Below are 22,664 nucleotides of genomic sequence, written 5' to 3'. Positions count from 1 at the left end.
AATTTTGGACTTTAGTGCACAGGAAGACTTTAGGAACTTTTATTTCAATACCTAAAAACTTTAAAAGATTTTAAAAAAGGAGTTTATTTTAAAATACAACAGCATTATGGGGCCTGAGCATGGTGGCACATGTCTATAACCACAAACTCAGGAGGCTGAGGCAGGAGTTTCTTAATGACTTCAAGGCTCGCTTGGACTACATAATGAGTTTCAATACCAGCCTAAACTACATATCAAGACCCAGTCTCAAAATAAAAAAGGGCTGGGAATATAGCTCAGTGTGAAAATTCTTGTTTCAAATCCCAGTACTACAAAAAACATAAAATAAAAATATTAAACGGTAGTCTGCTTGAAATTTTAAAATACTTACCTTTCTTCTAATTTGGGAGCTTTGGGACAAATTGTATCTAGTTCTTGAGATGCTTCTAGTTCCTGAAATAAGCACACACATCAACTTAAGAAACATTTATTGCTAGGTGTACTGGTACACACCTATAATTCCAGCCTTGAGGAGGCCGAGGCAGGAGGATCATTGCAAATTCATAACCAGCCTGGCCAGCCTAACTGCCCAGCAAAACTCTATCTCAAAAAGATCAAAAAAAAAAAAGGAACATTTATTTATTAACATAAATCTCTTCCAGCACAATGTAGAATACTGATCAGAAATGCTATTTTTCAGGTTTATTTTACTAAATGTATAATTGCACAAGAAATATGTATTTTAGATTTGTTGAAACATTTTAAGTTTTGCTCTAAATGTAATTTCTTTACCAGGCACAGACTTCTAACCTTAATTATATCAAGTCCTCCTATAAGCTCCCCAGAAACATAAAGCTGAGGATAGGTGGGCCAATTGGAAAAGGTTTTTAGCCCCTGCCGAACTTCTTCATCTGAGAAGATATCAAAACTGCTAAACTGAATATTATGTTTGCGAAGAATTTCCACCATCTGCTTGCTGAAACCTGCACACAGAAAAAGAAAATAAAGAACTTAGCATCTCTCTCATACACACAATTCTACATTAATTCATAGAACAAATTATCCAGTGGACAGATGCCCGCCTCTATTTTGCCAGCAATTTAATTACCATAGCTGAATAGTAAGTATATGAACAGAAAATAAATTCCAAAAAACTCTCATTTGATCTTGACTGTAAGTATTCATACACAACTTTTAAAAACTGATGTGTTTGTGTACTTATCAAATTGCTCTTCAGTATTAGACAACTGGGAGGTGGGGGGAGGTTAAAATATAGAGCCCCAAGACCTCGAACGATGGGAACACAAGATGAGGCATGAGGCCCTGGACGGCCATCTCCTTGTGTTTCCTCTCAATCATGGGACTGATCTGGACACCCTGAATGGCCCCTCCCATCTCTCCTACGCTGTGAATCTAGGAAAGTCAACTGAGTAGGTAGAAAACTCTACAACAATTATTTTTAATCATTACTCAACCACACTGAAAACTCAATTGTGCTATTTTACTACTTCTGGGTACCCACTTCAGTAGTTCTGAGTCCTTAGCATCAGAAAGGAGGATAAATGAGAAATCAAGTAGGGCTGTGCTGTTTCAGTCTAAAATGGGTAGCGCACATTCAATTTTAAAGCTATCTTCTCTTTTGTTATATATGAACTGTCAATAGATTGACAGTATTCTTTTGTCATCTCATCACTTGACAGTTTCTTTTCTAAAAGTATTTACATTCCCTAAAGTATATAATGTGATTTTTTACTATAGTGACAATTTTATGTTCCATGATTGTATTATACCTTTGTGACACATTCTGTTCAGTATTTTTCTGACATCATCGTATTATTATGACATTAGTACTGAAGGATAAGAGTGTGAATATGGTTTTTATAAGTCTATTCAGTCAGGGGGAAAAAGGAGATCTTTCTAAAAGAACTCTAACCATTTTTTCCAGTTTGAACTGTCCCACTCTTACACCTCACAATTCTTTTCAGTCATTTTCAGAAATAACCTATTCTTCAAATTTGAAATTCCTATGAGACTTAACGGCATCGGTAATTATTTTTAAATAAAACCAAGTCATAAAATTCAGCATCAGATCAACTTCAAGAATAATAAGCTTTACCTCATGTCACCCAAAAGCACATTCACTATAAAACATGGATCCAACTAAACTCCAAACGTTTTCTAGATCTGCAATTTGTTGAGCTGAAGCACTAGCATTTATTTGTATAGCATATAAGTTGCTTTTCCTACAACTGAAGTGTTAAGTTCATGTACAGCCTGAAGTAAAACACTGATTCTAAAATTCTTTCATTCATCTGGGAGTTCATTAGTAAACAGCTAAGGGCTGATTGCTGATGGTTATTCTGCTGCCAATATTAACTCATTTCTACGCCAACTTACTGAGAAAAAGCTTGATTTTAGCTTTAGGCAATTACATGCAGACTAGAAAGATTGATTGGTAGTGTTTCATTTTTAAGGGTTAAAGTGGCAGACTAGAAATGTTGTGCTTAAGGATAAAGTAGTAAAAAGCTTTATTCTAATAACAAAATACACTACTGAAGAAAAATGCATGCGTACTATAAAACTATTTAAAAGTTTAAAAATTGTGTTTAACTGTCATAAAAATCACCATTTCTACCACAATAATTTCTACTCATGACATGAGGAAGAAGCCTAACTAACACATTTAATAACAAATAATAAACCCCTAAAGAACAATACACTTGATGTGTTTTTGATTCTGAACCCAGGAAGATGACTCTCACAGCAGCAGAAATGTCTATGGTCAAACACTTCCCGCTTTATTACAAGCTCTAACTGCAACAGTTACAAGGATTCCAATAACTTCACCAACCTGCTAGAGATCTTAACATTCAGTTTAGAAAGCTACACATCTCAGTGCTCTAGAAACTTCCTCAAACATAAGCACCCTCCTTTTCCTATCCTCACAAGTAACACAGATAGGGACAACCCAACTCTGACTACTAAGACACTGTCAACAGGTCAGACTCATGATACACCGTAGGATTCCGTAGTTAAGAGTTTGAAAACAGGGCTGGGGATTTTGCTCAGTGGCTCAACTGCTTGCCCTGTAAGCGCAAGGTCGTGAGTTCAAAAAAAAAGATTTGAAAATAGGTAAGAAAGTAGACCAGTGGCCTGCAGGATCTGGACACAGCTTTCATGGATATGAAATCTAAATGGTATTTATACATGTTTCTCTGATTAAGCGAAAACACGATGGCCTGGCAAGTCAAACATCAAGCATAGACACACTCCACAGTGGACATCCAATGGAAGCAAAGTCGTGTTACTGGTGCCAGTGTTTTCAAAGAGAATTCTGTGCAAAATGAGGAGTAGACACTTTTTGAGTCCACAAGAAGACCTTTGTTTTTATACAGGGGTCTTGGTATACTTCTTCTTTAAAGTGTCAATAGAGGAACAAAAACAAGTAAGCAGAACTAAAGGAATGGCAAAAGGGGAAAACCACTTATGCCCCAGAAGAGAACAGCTTACAGATAAAGACAGTCTATACAACAACACACAAAAAGAAAGGGAAAACAGAATCAGAGAACCAGGGAAGTGGCAAGGATAGGTCTCAACAAAAATACTTTCCAATTAATTCTAAGTAGATACTTTATGAAACAGAACACCCTACAACAATCTGTCTGCTCTTTATTCTAGGTAGGAAGTCATGTTGTAACAAAAAAAAAAAAAAAAAAAATACCAGGTAACATAACAAAAGCTTATTAGGATACAGTTATAAGTTATAAATAAAATGAGTACTCGAACAGAAGAAGTGATACTAGATACTATTAGATCATATCTATTTAAAAACCTTTTTTAATCCCAAAATATTTCCTTTATTATCTGTATGTCTAACACTAAGTTCTTCGGATTGCTCTGAAATGTCTTAGTTTATTTAGTCATCATTATTTGTATAGTTTTCTAAATGTCATTCAGACAGTTAATATTAAAATGGTTAGAAATACATCAGAAATTCAGTTAATGATATAACAAAAACTGTTTCTAAATTTACCTCTAATTTGTTTGAATAATCATTCATCTACACGGAAAAGGTCATCCAAATGTACCTCCACTCAAGACCCGAGGAGGAACTAAAGGCACAAGGAGACACCTGAATTGTACCCAGTCACTGAGCACGGAATGACCATAGTGGCAGACCAGGCTTAACCTCACTCATGAGACATTTCATCTACCATACTTTCCACACACCTTCCTCAAGACTCATTTCCGTTACTTGCCAATTTCACTAGGTTATCATTTTGAAAAGATAAAGGCAATATGGTTCTTAGATCCCAAAAGGAGAACATATTGAATTTACTAAGGGTTAGCTGTGTTTAACCTGTCACAAAGGTTCACCCACATTTTATAGCCAGTTTTCCTATACTACTAGAGACTAGAATGACGGTATTAGGCTACTCTATAAAGCACCAGAAACAACTTTCATGCCTAATAAGAGGATAAACTTGAAACACTTGAAACCCTCATAAAAAACCAAATAACACAAACACATACAAAGCTACCTGGACTGCTTTTTGCTACATTAGTTAACTCTAGTACAGACTTTCAGCCCTGCAAAGCATAAGCAGTGCATATTATTTGACACGGAAGATACTAGCCAGGAAATTTTTCAGGCAGAATTAAGAAATAAAGTAATAATTTCTTCATCTTTTAAAGATAGACTTTATCATGAAACTTTACTACAAAAACTAGGCTTTTTCATAAGTTAATATGTAATTTCATAACCATATAGGGAAGAATTTAGAATTAAATTTATATTGGAAGCTTGGCTATTTTTATAAAGCCACACTGGACATGTGGTAATCATATCAATAGCTCATTCAATTTTACTGCCACCTATCTTAATAAATTCCCTCCTGTATAGTTGAAACAAATATTCTCAGTCTCAATAGTATCATCAAAAAGCATAAATGCTCAATTATGCAGCATAATAATGTTGTACTAGGAACCGTAAAAAGAAAACAACATAAACTCAATACCAGAGGGGTCAAATAACTCTAAAACTCACTTAAGGACAAAATTACAAACATCCATGTATACAGAAAATAAGGATAACTATAACCCAAGAATCAAGAATCTCTAAATTACTAGAAACTATAAACTGGAAATGATAGCAATGAGTGAGTAATGCAATCATTAGACAATGATAACAGAGAAGGCGAAAGTGCATAGGATAGGCACAGGAACGCTATGAAGATTCTGCAAATTTTTAAATGACTAAATCTGAACGAGGTGAAGAAAAGGAAGGTACCAAGAAAGAAAAGTGTTAAGAGCAAAACTGCATTGGCAAAAAGTCCATCAGCAGAGACAGCAATATGATAGCTGGAATCCAGTCCTAACCCGACTACCAGGTAACCTTGGGCAAGCAGTCTTCCTTTCTTTAAGTCTGAAAATTTATACATAAAATGGAGGTCCTCATCTAGAACCACAGGACAGGTTGGAAAGGGTAAGCCCATCTCAACTGCACCACATACTAGTAGAGTACCCAACTTGATTTATGTTATCTCAAGAGTAGCTTCTTACCACAGCGTGGTTCTTGAGGAGTTCCTTTCATGAACAACATGCAGGGGGCAGCATGTATTAACTTCTTCAGGCGAAGATTAAGATCTTCTTTAAGATGCTCATTAGCACTGGGTGGGAAAGAGCCACTAGAAGCATGTCGTTGAACTTTTTTGGTCAACTCTGGGGCATGTGCACCATCTAATCGGTCGATTTTCTGAGAATTCTAAAGTTCAAAATGTTATTTAGAATACAGGTGACATTCCTTCATAATCTCAGTATTACAGACTCTAAAACTGTAAAAAGTACATAGGTCTAGTCAATTTCTAAAGCAGTCAATAGTGTTATTCAAGAAGTGGAGAAAACCTGATTACCAACTGTCTACATTGCATCTCATTTTAGAAATACAAGATTTCCTTTTTTCTTCTCTTGAGAACGTATTAGAAAAACATTGCAATATCTCAAAGTCAATCCAGATGAAAGTCTAAGCTAAAACAAAAAAGATTTCCCCTACACTAGCTGGGATGAATCTATTATTGAATATAAATGAGGAATTTGGAGAACTATGGTAACACCCATGGATGCCTTGAAGCATAGATTTGCACTGGCTTGCTAAACAAGTCATTAATCAAACCAGAACCAGCCAGATGTTTCATAATGTTCAGGCACATGCCTTAAACAAAAACTTCCGACTCGACTTAGGGAACACTGGGGTCTACAATCAGGGACCTTGATTTTGTCAAGAAGCTCCAAACCTAGCTGCCAGTTCCCCAATATCCACAGTAAACAATGGACATAGTCCTCCTCACCAGCACCAGTGCAAAAATAAGACTGGCAGGAAAAAAAGGGGCCGGGAGCCAGCGATATAGCTCAGCGGCACAGCACCTGCCCGAAAAGCATGAGGTCTTCAGTTCAACTGCTGTACCAAAAAACAAAACAAAATAAAATCTGAGCAAAGTGCAAAAAAAGAAAGAAAAGAAATAAAGAAAAAGGAAAAAGAAAAAAAGGCCACACATGGTACCACATAACCATAACCCCAGCACTCTGAGAAGCTGAGGGAGGACTGCCAAATACAAGCCCAGCCTACACAATTTAGTCAGACCTAGTCTCAAAATTTTAGAAAAAGAGCTAGGGATATAGCTCAGTACAAAGGCCCTGGGTTTACTCTCCAAGAAACACAAAAACAGGGAGGGAGAGAAAAAAAGTACACAGCCAAAACAAACAAATGACTCAAATTCAGGGAATAGGAAAGGGTATAGGAAACAAAATCAGCCCACTAGATTTGGTTGGTCTCTTGTACCACCATTATTCTTACCTTGAAAAACAGAAAGGTGGGAACAGAACTAATTTCATATTTTTCAGATATTTCAGGAACCGCTTCAGCTTCCAACTTTAAAATAGAAAAATTCAAGCTTGATTATTATAAAGTTATTTTAACTATTTCAATATGTAAATCAGTTCCACATGCATTATCCCTTCAAGTAGCTGGTGTCTTCAAAGAGCACAGCACAAAAGTTTATGACACATTTACATTTAAATGAGACTCACTGGGCTGGCATGTCATCCATGGAGTCTGCAGTGTCAAAACAGGTTCAGAGGTTTTTATTTTGTTGCACATTTCAAAAGATGCCTGGAGGCTGTGAATAAAATTTTTGGTGCACTAGTGACCTAGTAAATTTTCAATCATATGCAGCTACTACTATATTGAAATCCATAAATCACTGACCCCAGTTATGTCATGATTACAGTGCTTATTTTCTGCCCACAGCAATTCTTGCTGTTTGCTCTATTGACTAATTTCAAGAGGCAGTACATCATGACTGACAGTTGCAGCCTTCTGCAAATTATGAAGCAAAAAGGAGTATTTCTTCAATAAACTATTGATGTCTGATAAATTTTACTTTTAACTCCTGCAATGCTGCTGGACACTAAGTAGATATCTTGCTAAGTTACCTGCTTTCAGGTCTATTCATACACGTAAACCATTTTAAGATGACCATGTTCTGCCGGACACTTTCCTCAAAACCATCGATAAGATATGAAGTTCTGACACATGGATTTAGAATATATTTAAAAACACAATTTCTAAATAATTAGGACACAATTACTATAAGCAATTTATGTAGCCTGATAAACAATATGCTTTGAGAAGACCAAGATTTATTATATTTTTCTCTCACAGGATGTCAATTTAATAAAAACTTTTTGAAACCAATAAAAATCTGTATTCACATTATACCTATAGGAAATAAAACTTATTGATAAATTATATTGTTAAAAGTACTTTAAGTATATATGCTGAATTTTTCCAAGAGCAAAAGATTTCCACTGGGCTTGAAATACTATTTTTACCTACAGTCTTACCCAGTCAGGTTATATCTGTCGGAATTAAGTTTGACAATACAATAGGAGGCAGTCATTTGTCTTTGGTTTGTGTCTTCAGGTACCTTATGTATTTTTAGGCACTATTTTACTAACTTGCTTTTCTCGTGAGAGGACTATTTGTAATAATGCTTTTCATTATTTCCATTTTTAAAATGTATTTATTTAAAAATTCTGTAACTACAGCATTGAACATCAACTGTCCAATAATCTTTAAAAAGGCCAAAAAAAAAAAAAAAAGACAACTATTTAGAACAGACTTCTAAAGTTTTAGAAATGATTATTCTATTTTCTTTCACATATATAATTCCCATACTCAAAACCAAAAGTAATCATGAAAGCTATGACCAGAGCAAGCCCACAACGTCACCTTCCAGCTCATTATTTTCTTTCTTTTTGACCAACATCTATGAGTGTGTTTTACACGCTGGGTTTTGTGCTAGGCTCAGTAAAGATCTTTTCCTTTAGCATCACTGGAGTCTAACAGAAAAGTAATACAAATCCAAAATCAGGCAATAAAGTAGAAACAAGGTAACAATGGTCTTCAATCAAACTGAACAGCTAGCATCCTCACTTGTACAAGAAATTCCTAACAAACAAAAAAAGAAATTCCTATATGCTTTTTAAATCTCATCTCTTCTCATATTCCTGCTGGTTTCCAACAGGGTCCCTTACAGCTAACTTTTCTTGGAATCTGATGCCTTGCAATTCCTGATGAAGCCAGAACTCAGCTCTCAGAACAGATCTTTCTAAAACAAAAGCAATGGTAACAGACAAATTCTCTACAACAAGGGACAGGATTAATACTAATGGCCTAAGACTCTCCAGAATCCAGAGAGAGCATCAAGTATACATGAAATCTCAGACCTATGCAGGAAAAAAGGATATAGCTCCTTGGTAGTGTACTTGCCTAGCAGGTGTGAGGCCCTGGGTTCAATCCCTAGCATCAACCACACAAAAACAAAACAATACCCAACGCCTTTGCAGCACTAGATTCCTTTGGAAATAGTGGATCTAAAACAGCATAACAGTTTTAGCAATGAAAATAAAGAATATTTTTAAATGGTCAGCATTCATAAGGGTACAAAAACGATCAATGACAGCCATGAAAAGCCTACTCTAAACTCCAGTACGTGCACCCTCTGGTGGTCAGGGTTTGGTGTCGGACCAAGACTTACTCCCATCAGCTCCTTGGTCCTCCAGCTTCCAGAGTTAAACTGTATGATTCCACTAGCTTCTGGAGAACAGATGGCAGGGCTTTTCAGTCTCCATAATCAGGTGAGCTGATTTCCATAGTAAATCCTCTCTCTCACAGCTCTACCTCATTCTATATATCCCATTGGCTATTTTTAAGGATTGGATTTATACAACCTAAACACAAACATTTCCAGAATAGAACCCATACAGAATGCTTCTGATAGATACTACTTGCTTCTCATATCAAGAATCTTAAATTCTGGTGGTTACTACATAGCATGTATGTGTCTATGAAAAATGTTAAAGACAGGAGGAGGCATACAGTAAATCCAGAGGTAGAGATTCTCTCTACTTCAATTTAGCAAGGTCATCAAAAGCTGGAAGACAGTAACGGCTCACAGCTATGATTTACTCCAGGCTACACTGTTGCCATTATTTCAGAACAATAACAGGTACTGTCCTTAGACCCACCTTATATAGGGTGATTGCAGAGACATTTACAAATTAAACAGCATGCGTCAGGTCTCAAAATAAAGAGCAAAATAAAAGGTAACAGATAATAGGAATTAAGGAGATCTTTCTCAAATGGGGATCGACAGATGGAGAAGGGCAGGAAGAAGAGGAAGGGAGTGAAAAAATTTAGATGTGTTATGTACATACACCAACTCCCTAGAAGAAATGTAAACATTAAGGACTGCAAACATGTTCAAGTAAGAAATAAAAATAAAACCAAAACCCTATCTTATACTGAATGTACAACAAATATTTTGTTGAATTACTAAATGAGAAAAAAATTAAACAGCATGAACTGCACCTTTTAACATGGTTGCCTAGTTCAGAATAATAAAATATAGGTTCCTATTTTATAAGAAGCAAAAATTGTAATTTAAAGTATACAAATCATCTACACTCTTTACCCTTTATTATAAATTACGACATGAGACAGTACAGCAGCTCCTATATAAACAAAATTAACACTAGATACAGAATATGAAATCTCACCAATCAGTTGGCTGATAAGTCTGACTGAGAATTTCAGTACTGAAGTACATAAATGACAACAATGGCAAAAAAAAGAACAGACTCAATACAGAATGCATTTGATTCAGATCTATCCACTGGTACTCAACTTTTTCTTCATGGTAAAATCCATATACTGGTGTTTTTCCTTCTTCCTATCGCCTCTACCAGATACCATACTCTGAAAGATTCTATCAAATAATTAAATGATAAGTATTCCCATTTTAAGTATCACTAACAAAAAGATTACATTATTTGGTTTGTTTTTGTTGTTGTTTTTGTTGTTTGTACCAGGAATTAAACTCAGAATCTTGCACTTACCAGGCAGATGGGTAGGCTGCTGAGCTATATCCCAGCCCTGGATTATAGTATTTGAAAAGGCACTTGACATTTTATTAGCTATTTAATTTTATTCTGAATCAACATATGGTTTCTAGACACCATTGCCCTCCCCCGTGGTAGTACTAGAGATTGAACACAGGCCTCTACACTGAGTTATTCACCCAGCACTTGTACTATATTGTATTTTTTCATACAGAGTCTCAATAATTCACTAAGTTGACCAGCCTGGGCTGGAAATTGTAATCCTTCTGCCTCAGTCCCATGTGCTAGAATCACAGGCATGCATCACCATGCCAGGCTCTACACAACATTTAGCAACAAAAATAATTCACCTATCTCTTTTAATTCCTTGGAGGTAGGCAAGCCGAGGGCCCAAGTACAGTGGTACCTCGGTTCACAAACTTAATTCTTTCCATGATTCTGCTAGCAAACTAAATTGGATGACAACCAAATCAAATTTCCACGTAAGGTCAACATTGAATCTACCACTGAATTTGACCCAGTTCATCCAACTCAGTTTGCAACTGCAATTGTGGAAAGTTCATAAACCAAAGTACCACTGTTTCAGGATCCAATCATATGTGGCAGCAATTCAGGCAGTGGGGACATCATCTATCATAGATACAGCACCCAGAGAAGCTGCAAAGGACTCAGATGCAGTAAATACAAAAACGCTTGCCTTTCCGTACTCAATTCCAATGAGCTCAGACTCTGCACTCAGACCAAAAATGTGTGATCAACTTTCCTAAGCTGGTATTTTATTGCATCCTACAATATAAGATTGTTAGTAATCACTACATCTTACAATTTGCTTAAAATATCTTCAGATTCCTTATTTGAATGACTAAACTTCAAGTCACAAAATTAAATCTTTACTTCATAATTCAAAAAGAACAAACTACTGGATCATTTAAAAAGAATCAAATTAAGAGACATAAACAGGGGAGATGGACATGGTAGGACATGCCTATACTGTAGTCTCAGCTACTTGAGGCGCTAAAATAGAGGCTCACTTAAATCCATGAATTAGAGAGCAGCATAAAGAACACAGCAAGACTTTGTCTTTAAAAAAAAAAAAAGGCAAGGATAGTATGATGCTAGTCTTACACTTTGGAAGTATCTACATGCCCTCATACAAAAAAAAGTTATTTTCAAATAAAGTGCAAGGCTCTCTTACTGGAAAAGGTCAATGATTTCTCAAATATTTTGTCATTTGCTCTCTAGTTTGTCAAGTGCCTTTTGATTTCCCATCTTACAAGCTCCACACAAATCATCTTTTTCCTTTGATGATGTCTACTGAAACATCACAGAGTAAATTTCTGGAAAGTGAGGACTCCTGGAAGAATAACCAATCTAGCACCGCTGCTATCCCAGTGAACAGCAGATGCAGTCAGGGTCAAATATCCCCGACGACACTGAGGGCTTCCAATCCTTGGCTCACTGAGACACAACTATTTGAACAACTTAAAATCTCATTATCAAGTCTAGTACCAGTGTGAACAGTAATTCTATAGTCACTTTAAATAAATCATTCAGATGCAGCTGAGAACAATGTGTTACCTAAACCAGTAACATTATACATATAAAGTAGACTTCAAACAATTACCATCACCTTGATTAATCTTATGATTGAAATGTTTAATCATTCATTTCACTTGTAATCATTATCTTTTATCACACACCAAACATGCAGTTTTAATGTCCCTTTCTATTATTTATATTGGACATTTTAGGGTTACATTCTAAGGTTACATTACACATTTCATTAGAATCTTAAATAAGCCTTTAAATTTTAAAAAGCTAACTATTAATATTTTCTCTATCTCCATAAAGAAACACTGAAAAGATTCATACATAATTCATGTGACTAGCTATATATGAGGAAAGATAACAGAGTTGACAGGGAAGGAGACGTGCACCCTTCTGCATTGTTTGGATTTGAGCTATCACAGTATAGTACCTATTTAAAATAAACATTTACACAGCAGCTGTTTTTAAAAATTTATCGCCTACTACACAAATGAATTAGCTTGTCAGAATTTTGTGCTTTCCAGTTAGTACATTAAGAGGCATACGCACATACAGTTCATGTCACTTTTAACCCCATGTTAAAGTATACTTATGGCACATATCTAATCCCATATGACAAGTATACTTGTCAACATGTACTCTTAAATCACAAATTCTGGTTTTATAAAACAAGGTTTTGGGTTTTGTTGGTTTTAAATCATAGGATTTAGATTTCTGAATACAGGGTGTACCTCTTTTCTGAATAATTCATTATTTTCAACTCCTATTTTAAGCTTGTTGCTTTGGTATTCAACTGCTTTGAACCTTGAATTTGGTACTCAATGCATTTTAACATAAAAATTTTATCCCTAAACTCATGATTTTTTGGTACTCTAAAACCAAGCTAGAATTTGTTAGTGTCAATTGCCTTATGAGCAGCTATCCTTTCCAGCCAAAACAATCTGTTTACTACTTTGCTTTGGGGGACTTCTCACACACCTCCTGGAATCAGCTAATGGTGAACACCAAGATATCACTGTACTAAGTCTTGAATAACAATACTAAAAGTGCTAAATCAAAGTGAGCCAACCCTAGTCACAGCCATCGCTTTCCTAATACCTATCCACTCAAGACACCTGGATATACACGTATGCCAACTAAGTAAAAAACGAAACTGAGGATCAGCCCAATGTTAAGCTTAGCATGTGCTTAGCATGCAGAAGGCCCTGGGTTCAACTCCCAGCATCAAAAGAGATTTTCAGGCTTCCCTTTTCCTTTGTATTCTAAACCAGTTAGAAAGATTTTCAGTTTCCCCCATAGGTTTGCATTTACCCAGTCCATTATAGCAATGTCTTCTTTTCCCCCATTATCTAGAATCTTATACAAATTTCTTCTAAAATCATCTTCTACATCATACTCTGCCTTTCAATGAGATGTCTTGATAATACTATGTTCCAAATCCACAATTACCCATAGTCTACTTTTGCTCTCAAACCTATCTGCCCTTTGCTCATCTCAGTATTTCCTATCCACATAAACATTAAACAGTGATTTTCATACTATCTGAAAATTACAAAATTACTCGATTTTTTAATGACTAACATATAAATAACAGATTTCAACTTCAAATACAAATATGTGGAGTTCTACTTCACTTCTTTACATTAATAAAATCTAGTCCAAATCAGAAATTCATAAAATACATAACACTAAAAATACAATACCTTCACAAATGAAACTTGAGGGTGTTCTTTGGCTAACTCGGCCATTACATCGTTCATTTGCACACACTGTGGAGCCCATGGCGCCCAGAAATGAACCACAAGGAGGGACCTGTAAATCAATAAAGTGCATTTTTTTTTTAATTTTAGAAATAAAGAAAATACTGACATGGATTAAATTCTACTGTCAACAAACTTTTTATAAGAACTGAACTATTTTATGCTAAAATTTTGTTGTTTTAGCAGCCTGAAATACAAAAATACTGTGCAAGATCTTGAGACTCATTATGATGAATTAAAGTTAATTTCCTGAGTCAAAACTTAGCTCATGTATAGTGATTCTGAATATCTAACCATCTTAATAATACACATGTTTACCAACTATACTTTCAGACCTTTGAGGAAAACAAAAACTAAATTTCTATACAAGGGGCACAATGTAAAAAATTAGACATACTCTTACTATTAATGTATTTACTTTTTAAATATGGCATGTGATAAAGGGGCAAAACTGTGACAAAGAAATACTAATAAAACATTGAAAATGAAGCCAGGGATGTGGCTCAGCAGCAGTACCTGCCTGGCAAGCACGAGGTTATGAGCTCAACCCCCAGTATTAAAAAAAGAAAAGAAAAAAAGGAAAGGGGAAAAGAAATGAAAGTGAAGTCACCAATAGAAAACTAGAAGAAAAAAATGGAACTGCTTTTCACAGAGACATGTTTAACTGTCCATATAATGCCATGATTTTAAAACATTTACAGTATGGCCAAATAATATGGAGTAATAAATTTTTTACTAAATTTTATGAATCAATTCGGTGTTGTTATTTCTGAGACTGGGTCTCACTATATAGTCTAGGCTGGCCTTGAACTCACTATGTAGCCCTGGCTGGTCTCAAACTCGCAACGATCCCCCTACTTCAGCCTCCAGAGTGCTAGGATTACAGGTGTGCACCACCACACCTGGCAGTTCAATTCAGTTTTATGGAATTTTAAATTCAACATAACCCTCCTCAAAAAAATCAGAGAAAAAAGTATTACACTGAGGAAAGAAAATGGACAACTAACTGAGGGGTAGGAAAGTAGTAACAAACCTTAAAAGCCAATAAAATAATGCAGGTGAAAAGAGTGAGCCTACAATAAAATGTCAGGAATATGGAAGCATAGAGGGACCTGAGAAGTGTTTCAGAGATAAAAGGGCCAAAATTTGGTGACAAAGGAGGCACAGTCGAAGGCTGAGTGCCATGTTCTGTCCTAGAGATCAGTAACTAGCAGTGACACTAGCTTGGAATCCTAGCACAAAAGCTGTCAACCTGGGAGGAAAAGAAGTCCAGTGGGCTATTAATATGAGTATGATGGCTACAGGTTAGAGAAGATGTCTATGCTTGGCCTACAGATGGCTATAGATCTAAAAATCAAGAAGTACAGAACCTTACACATTCAGAGACCTGGTCAGTACCTAGTGATGGCAAATCTGTTAGAGATAGAATGCCCAAGCTGCAACCCTAAACCCACTTACCACAATGTGCCTGCCAATACTGCAATTAAGTCTCAATACTAAGGTTTTGGTTTAGAAAAAAAACCTCATACATTAACATCTTTCATCATAAAAGAAAAGCACAATAACATGGGTGCCATAGGTTCGTGACCAATGCCATAGGGACTCATCATCAAGTAGGTCAGATGGAGGAGGAAGAGAGAAGAGGGCCTAACAAGAACAGGAAGGTTAAAGCTTATAGCATCTCAGAGTCAGGGTTGTAGTACATGTCTATACTCCCCACACTCTGGGAGCCTGAATCAAGCCCAGCCTGGGCAACTTACTCACTTAACAAGACCGCATCTCAAAATAAAAAATAAGAAAGGGCTGAGGACTACCCGTAGCTCAACCCCTACTTCCACACACAAAAAAACCAAAGTCTCACAGAAGTCAAGAGAATAGTGTCAAGAAGGAAGGAGTGATGATCAGCAGCAGCAAAAACGGGCAACACTACGAGAAATGATGTCGAAGTGATGTCAAGGCTTGTGCAGCACACCAGAGTGAACTAAAGGTGAGGAAGCACACACTGGTAGGTATCTACTCGAAGAAACTTGTGCTAAAAATCTACTTGAAAAAAGTGACAGGATCAAGGGATGGGCTTTTAAAAAAAAATTCAAGGAACTCTTCATATGCTTGTTTTGTACAGAGACAGTAAAAACAGGAAAACAGAGGCTGAAGACTTCAGAAATGACTAAGGATGCCAGACTACCAAGGAAGCAGGAATCTAGAACAGAGAAGGCACTGTCCCAAGCATAGGAAGTAAAGCTACCTAAGGTTACTTAGTATAAGGAGGCATAATTTGAAAAAGCATGGGAGAGAAGTGTCCTCAGGCAGAAGATACCTGGAATCATTTTCTCTCAGGTACAAGGGTCCACAGTCTAACTCATAATAAAATCCCACAAGTGGGGAAAAGTTTCATACACTCATATAATAGTAAGTGCAACTCAGTAATAAAAAAGGAACTCTCACCAGATACAGCATAGACATTTTTTTTTTTTTTTTTTTTTTTTTTTTTTTTTGAGACAGGGTCTTGCTATGCAGTTCAGGCTGGCCTTGGGCTCACTTTGTAGCTCAGGCTGCTCTTGTACTTGCAACTTGCAACCATCATCCTGCCTCAGCCTTCCTAGTGCTGGGATTACAGGAGTGTACCACCATGCCCAGCATAGACAATCTTTAAAAATACTGAGCCTAAAATGCTACACATAAAAGATCTAGACCAACATAAAAATCAATTCTATTCTGCAACCCAGAAATCATTGTTCTGTTTGAATTTTGTAACGCAGAAGAATATCATTATAATTAAGGTGTCTAAAAGTGATGGGGACTTTTAACAACCATAAAGGTTAGTTTCAAACAAACCAGTTGATAATTAATAAGCTCCCTTTCAGGAAAACCTCAGTTATAGTTAGTATAATTTTCATACTGATGACCTTTTTTTTTTTTTTTTTTTTTTTTTTTTTTTTTTTTTTTTTTTTTTTTGGTCTTTTTAAAACAGGGTCTCTCATTATGCAGTGAAGGCTGGCCTTGAGCTCACTTTATAGCCCATACTGGTCTGAAACTCCCAAAATTCTCCTGCCTCAGCTTCCCAAGTGCTGGGCTTACAGGCACACAGATTAAAATGACCTTTTAAAAAATTTTTTCTGCTTTGAGAACACAACTAGTAGAACATCCCATGAAACAGTACTACTCTTAAGTGTGATCATTTAGGAACAAACATGTAGGTCATTCACGTTTAGAGGGGATATCAGAAACTGGTAAACAGGCAGATCCACCTACTCTAAAAATGACCCTAAAGTAAACTGCTTTGAGAAAGTAGATTCCAAATATCCTTACTGGGAAATATTTTTTGAAACTGTCAGAATGTCCAATTCCAAGAAGAAATAAAAGAAGGTAAATGTGGCAAGGGTATCTTGAGATATATCATAACCCAAACTTTATAAAAAAGAATTATAAAATGGAAATTCCTTTAATAAAAATGAACTAATAAGGGAGGACAAGAAATATATGATTCTATTCACATAAAGTTCAAGACCATGGAAAACTAACATATATTAACAGAAAGCAAATCAGTGGCTGGAGAAAGAAGCTAAGGAATCTCCTGGAGTTCAATTTTCTTGTTTTAAATGATGGCTACTAGTGTGTATACATTTCATGTGACAATCAAGATTTGTGTACTTGATTGTTAGATATAACCTCAATGTCTGTAATCCCAGCTACTTGGAATGTCAAGATAGGAGAATCCCAAGTTCAAGTCCAGCCTGGACAACATAAGACCTCATCTTAAAAAAATAAGGGCTGAGAATGTCGATCCATGGCAAAGTATGCCTGGGTTCAATCTCCAATGCCACAAAAACATACAAATAAAACAAAACGGGTTACCAGGCTTTGAAACAATATGAGACACAAAACACAAAAGAGGAAAATATGCACACAGAGTTAGAAATCACATTTCTGCTCCCATTACCACTAGCATGACTCTGAAGAATAATTTTAAATCCCCTGAACTCCACATCTGTGAATAGTAATATCTAACATCCTGGGATGTTTGAAAGACCAAACAAAAATATAAAGGTTCTTTGACAGCTTCAAAGCATAATTGCAACATTATTATTTTAAATTATCACACCAGTCAATTTTAGATACTGACATTTTTCAATTAATCATACAATGCTGAATGTAAGAACATATCTGACACAAACACATATGATGCCTAAGATCTTTTGGATTATATGAAGCAGCATTTCTCTTTATTTTTTGGGATATCCCAATATGACTAGTGCATTGTTTGTGGAAAACTGTAAGAGAAAGACTAGGTTGAATCCTCAATCAGGTGATTTCAGACAGCAAATTGAACTTTGGTTCCCCATCGGTAAAATAATTACTACTGAATAAATACTTTTTCTATTATGACAGTGTTCTGTTCCTCCAGTTATTCAGCTGTAGATAACACTACCATTCATTAAACACTATCATACACTAGACTCTTTTTCAAGTACTTTACAAATGGGCAAAGCCTCTTAATTACTCTGCAAAATGGAGATGAGTATCTCCATTGTATAGACCAGCTGAGGTTTCTGCAATTTATACATATATCTGATTAAATGACCTAAGCAAAGAAAAAATTCTAATCCATCAAATTTTAAAACTGAGAAGCAATGATTAACACAAGTACTACTTAAAATTCTTAAATACTCCTATTTTTAACAGAAAGCAGATTCTCTCCTCCAGGTCCCACACATCATTTTCCAAGTGTTCATTAGTTTAGGAACTGTGGAAGGGAATGTTTCCAGTTATCTCAAGTACAGGCCAGTGGCAAGAAAGGAATTTAAACTTTTACTCATTAAGGACTGTTTAAAGCATAAAGCACAAAAACAAATAGGTCAGGCTGGGCATGGTGGTACATGCCTGTAATCCTAGCAGGGAGGCTGAGGCAGGAGGATTAGATGACTTCCCAGTCAATCTTGGCTACAAACTGAGTTCAAGGCCAACCTCAACTGCAGAATTGAAACTCTGTCTCAAAAAGACAAAAATAAAAAAAATTTAAAAAAAATAAGTAAAACACACAAAAAAATTCTCAAATGACAAGTTCAAAACAGTATTAAGGGGCGCTGGGGATTTAGCTCAGCGGCATAAGCGCCTGCCTTGTAAGCAGGCAGTTGTGAGTTCCATCCCTGGTACCAATAAAAAGGAAAAGGACAAAAAAAAAACCAGTATTAAGGGCAGCCCCAAACAAGTCCTAATCATGTCATGAAACCGCTCCTGTTGTCCACAATTCTGTTACCTAAAGATGTGTGGATTAGCGTGGGTGAGTCAGAATCCAGCGCTATCAGTGAGTGAACACCACCCCTCCTCCAAAAACAAAAACACCTTCTTCCTAGATAAACCTGAGCTGGGATTGGTTTTTTGTTGTTGTTTTGTTTTGTTTTTTAGGGCTGGAGATTGAACATAACCTCATACATGCTAACTAGCTCTACCACTGAGCTACACTCCCAGCCTCAAAGTGCTGTTTTAATTAACACTTTAACTTCATCACCTCCATGCTGCATAACTAAGCAGAAGTCAACCAGTAAACTCCCACACCTCCCCAACCACCCACTCTGCTCCTTACTAAAAGTACCAGGGGCCAACAGGTATTGTCTCCAGCAAGAAAGGAGACACTTTACCCGAAGCGTCTCAATAAATCCTCACAACTACCTGAAGGTTGGCAGTAATCCACCTGAGCCTTTGTTATGAAACTTACCCAAGGTTTATATGTTTTTAGGTGGCGCTGTGAGGACTGGACTCTAGGCAATCCCAAACTACAGCTTTTGCCTTAACTACTAACACCACAGCTAAGAAAGCTCAGTATTGAGGAACTCCATGAGTTGTGGTTGAACTATCACTGCGCGTCCAATTGCATTTGACCTGCATTGATTCCCAAGCACTTAATGCAGTCAAGAGCTTCTAACGCCCAGCCCACCCCCAAAATCGTTCCCAGTGCATTCACAGGGATCTCCTTTTGTAGTCTTGTCAAGGCCAAGAAGCACGTGCCTCACACCACAGCACACCCTCTGTTGTCGAAACAGGAAACCCCTGTCTACACTGTCTACACCAGGTTAAGTCTGAAGACGAAGGCACTACTGGCAAACGAGTCAAGAGCCAAAAACTCTTCAGAGAGGGAAACAGAGGCTGGTGGCCAAGGCTCTCCACCCGGCCAGGCCTAACAGTAGGACGCTGCGGCCTGATCCGCAGCGGCGCGGCAGACTAAGAAGCTCCAGCCCCGGCGTACCCCCGGGTCTCTCCAGCCGCAGCCCCACGGAGCTGAGTCACCGCTGGGTGCTCAGGACGCCCGGGGTGGGTCAACGGGGTCGGTCGGGGGCTGCCCCCGATCTTGCTCACTGCCGGTGCTGGCCGCGTTCCGACGCTGGGTCCGGTTCCTGGGAACCGCTAGGTGTTACGGGGAGGGTCCCCGAGGCCCAGACCGGCCCCAGGCCGAGGAGCCGTCCAGCCCGGCCATCGGCCGCGCCACGCCACGCCAGCCGGGCCTCAAGCGCCGGCCCAATCCTCCATCGCGTTCGCCGGTCTCCCGCCGGCAGCCGGCCGCTTACTTGGCTTTGAGGCGTAGATGCTCCTCAAACTGCTGGGCCGAGCCGACCTCCACCACCGTTGCCACCGCCTCAGCCGCCCCCGCCGCCATGCTGCAACAGCCAGACAGGAACAGCCGAGCGCGGGAGGGTCGATGGGGCGGGTCTGTCTCGTAGAGCGGCTGCGTGGCGGAAGCCCCGCCCCACTCCCTACCCCCGCCCTGCCTGCGAACAAGCTGCAAACGCCGAGAATCTTTGAAGCCTCGCTACACTCCGCTCTCAGAGCTGATAATGATCTGATCGCTGTGTGAGTCTCTGGCTGCTTGGACCCTGAGCTTCCCTGCAGCTCCTATACTTTATGGACCAACCCCACTGCCTGTAAAAGATACATGTTTGTACCAGACGTGTGAGTAAAATCAGGTTAGCAAACTGAAATCTATCAAAACTGAAAATGCAGCTGGACTTGGTGGCACAGGATCACAAGTTTGGGGCCAACCTGGGCAACTGCCAGACTTCGTGTCAAAATAAAAAATAATAAAAAGATCTGGGGATGTAACTCAATGGTAAAGTAACCCTGGGTTCAATCATTGCTAGGGGGAAGAGGGCGGCAGCGGAGTAAAAAAGGAGAAAGAAAAAGATGGGAGTGAACTGGAAAGTCTGAGAACAGAGAGTGGCAGTCTCAGAGCCTCAACACTGCCAAGAGATTTGTGGTTCCTTCGTGGAATATCAGAATCCTAAGTCAACTGTGTGCCCGTCTGGTTCCTCCCCCCCCCCCGTGTGTACACACACACACACACACACACACACACACCTGTAAGTGCCTTCCCTTGGGACAATCCAGTGGGAACCCATCATCAGTTGTGACCTGGGTGCAGCAGGGCCTACATCTTTTCAGGACTGGTACCTCCCTTCCCTCCCAATCAGACCTCCAAGCCCCCGGGCTCTCCTGCCTCAGACTTTCCCTTGGCTTCCCTTGCTCCCTCTGGCCTCGACCTAATACTGACTCGCCAGGTGGTGTCTTTTGCACCCTTCTTTTCATGCTTTCTGCATACCTTCTGGCCTGGGTAATTTCTTCTGCCCCCGTGCCCCAGTTTCTTCAACCCCTGGAAACCTCAACTAGAAAATCCAAATCCTTCCTTGCTCCCCAGAACCCAGTATCCGTCTGTTTTGGGAAGGGGACTAGATTTTGAAGGGTGTCCTCAAAGAACACCAGGCCTCCACACCAATGCATCTCTCCTCTGTGACTCTAACCTTGCGGCACAATCATTCCCTCCAGGACACTCAGGTTCCTCATGGAAGATCCCCCCTCCTGTGTCTCACCGAAGCTTAACTACTGGCTGGTTGGTTATCCCAGGGAACCCTGTGCTTGCTTCTCCTATGAATATATTCGGGTCCTAAAACTGTGTTAGTCTCATCTAGAGGCTGTATTTTGGGAAGGCAGTGGTTGTGTCTCCATTCCAAGGCCTGCACTAGAACCAGCCACAGATCTATGTTCTGTGCCAGCTGCTCAAGCAGGACTAGGCTCACTAGACTTCAAAGACTGTGCACAAAAGAAAATGAAACATATCACTAATAATTTTATATTGATGTGATGGCGCACTCCTGTAACCCCAGCACTTGAGAGGCTGAGGAAGAGGGATGGTTGGACAAAGTGAGCCCAAGGCCAACCTGAACTGCATAGCGAGACCCTGTCTCAAAAAGACAAAAAAAAAATAATAATAATTTATATTTATTTCATGTTTAAATTATATTTTAGATATTTGAGTTTGGGAACTATATTATTAAAATCAAATTTACTTCTTTTTACCTTTGGTTACTAGGACATTTTAAATTGTATAATTTAATTATACCAGCAACTCTCATTTGTGGCTCACTTTATATTTCCTACTGGCAGCACTGTTTCAATGATTAAAAGTGACCTTAGGACACCTGTTACATGTGTGCTTCACTTAAGAGTAGATATTACTAAAAATAAGTCATATTGTTCAAAATGCAACAGGAGAAACAAATGCTTTGGCTGTGGCAGTAAGGAACACACACCTACACATGAGATAAAGTTGTACAGAAATAAACTATGTCATGGTTATTTGGAATCCCAGCACTCTGAGATTGTAGGAGTCAGGAGTCTTATACTAACCCAGCCTGAGCAGGCTAGTAACTTAGTGAGGCCCTGACTAAAAATTAAAAATAAAAGGGATGTTTTTAAGTGCAAAAGTTCTAGGTCCAATCACTGGTACCACCAGACAAGAATTTTTCCCACCAAATAAAGACACTAGTACAAGTAAAAACTGGGAAAATACAAAAAAGATAGGTGAATTGTGTGCAAATATTAACATCCTGGTTATGATAGTGTGTTGCAGTATTGAAGATGTTACCC

The 22,664-nt window shown here is 38.2% G+C and overlaps 1 protein-coding gene across 2 annotated transcripts in view; it reads right to left on the bottom strand.

Moving 5' to 3' along the window:
• Positions 1 to 20,467, bottom strand: part of Glrx3 (glutaredoxin 3) — a 30,291-nt gene extending 9,824 nt beyond the window's left edge. Inside the window, exons 1-6 of one of the 2 annotated variants that reach the window (XM_063244954.1) lie at positions 20,312 to 20,467; positions 13,692 to 13,800; positions 6,833 to 6,907; positions 5,542 to 5,743; positions 790 to 962; positions 371 to 432 (exon numbers count right to left, since the gene is read on the bottom strand). In XM_063244954.1, the coding sequence (XP_063101024.1) occupies positions 371 to 432; positions 790 to 962; positions 5,542 to 5,743; positions 6,833 to 6,907; positions 13,692 to 13,800; positions 20,312 to 20,400 (710 nt within the window). In that variant the 5' untranslated portion in view covers positions 20,401 to 20,467. Of the gene's footprint in view, positions 1 to 370; positions 433 to 789; positions 963 to 5,541; positions 5,744 to 6,832; positions 6,908 to 7,065; positions 7,155 to 13,691; positions 13,807 to 20,311 lie in introns of those variants that run through there. The other variant, XM_063244955.1, reaches the window with a different exon arrangement.
• Positions 20,468 to 22,664: the final 2,197 nt, after the last annotated feature.

Source organism: Cavia porcellus, unplaced genomic scaffold (genome assembly GCF_034190915.1).
Source record: "Cavia porcellus strain 051 isolate PalLab524CR breed Dunkin Hartley unplaced genomic scaffold, mCavPor4.1 scaffold_2, whole genome shotgun sequence".
Classification (NCBI taxonomy): Eukaryota; Metazoa; Chordata; class Mammalia; order Rodentia; family Caviidae; genus Cavia; species Cavia porcellus.
Note: the sequence above shows the minus strand (reverse complement) of the source record. Positions and strands in the feature narration are given on the sequence as shown.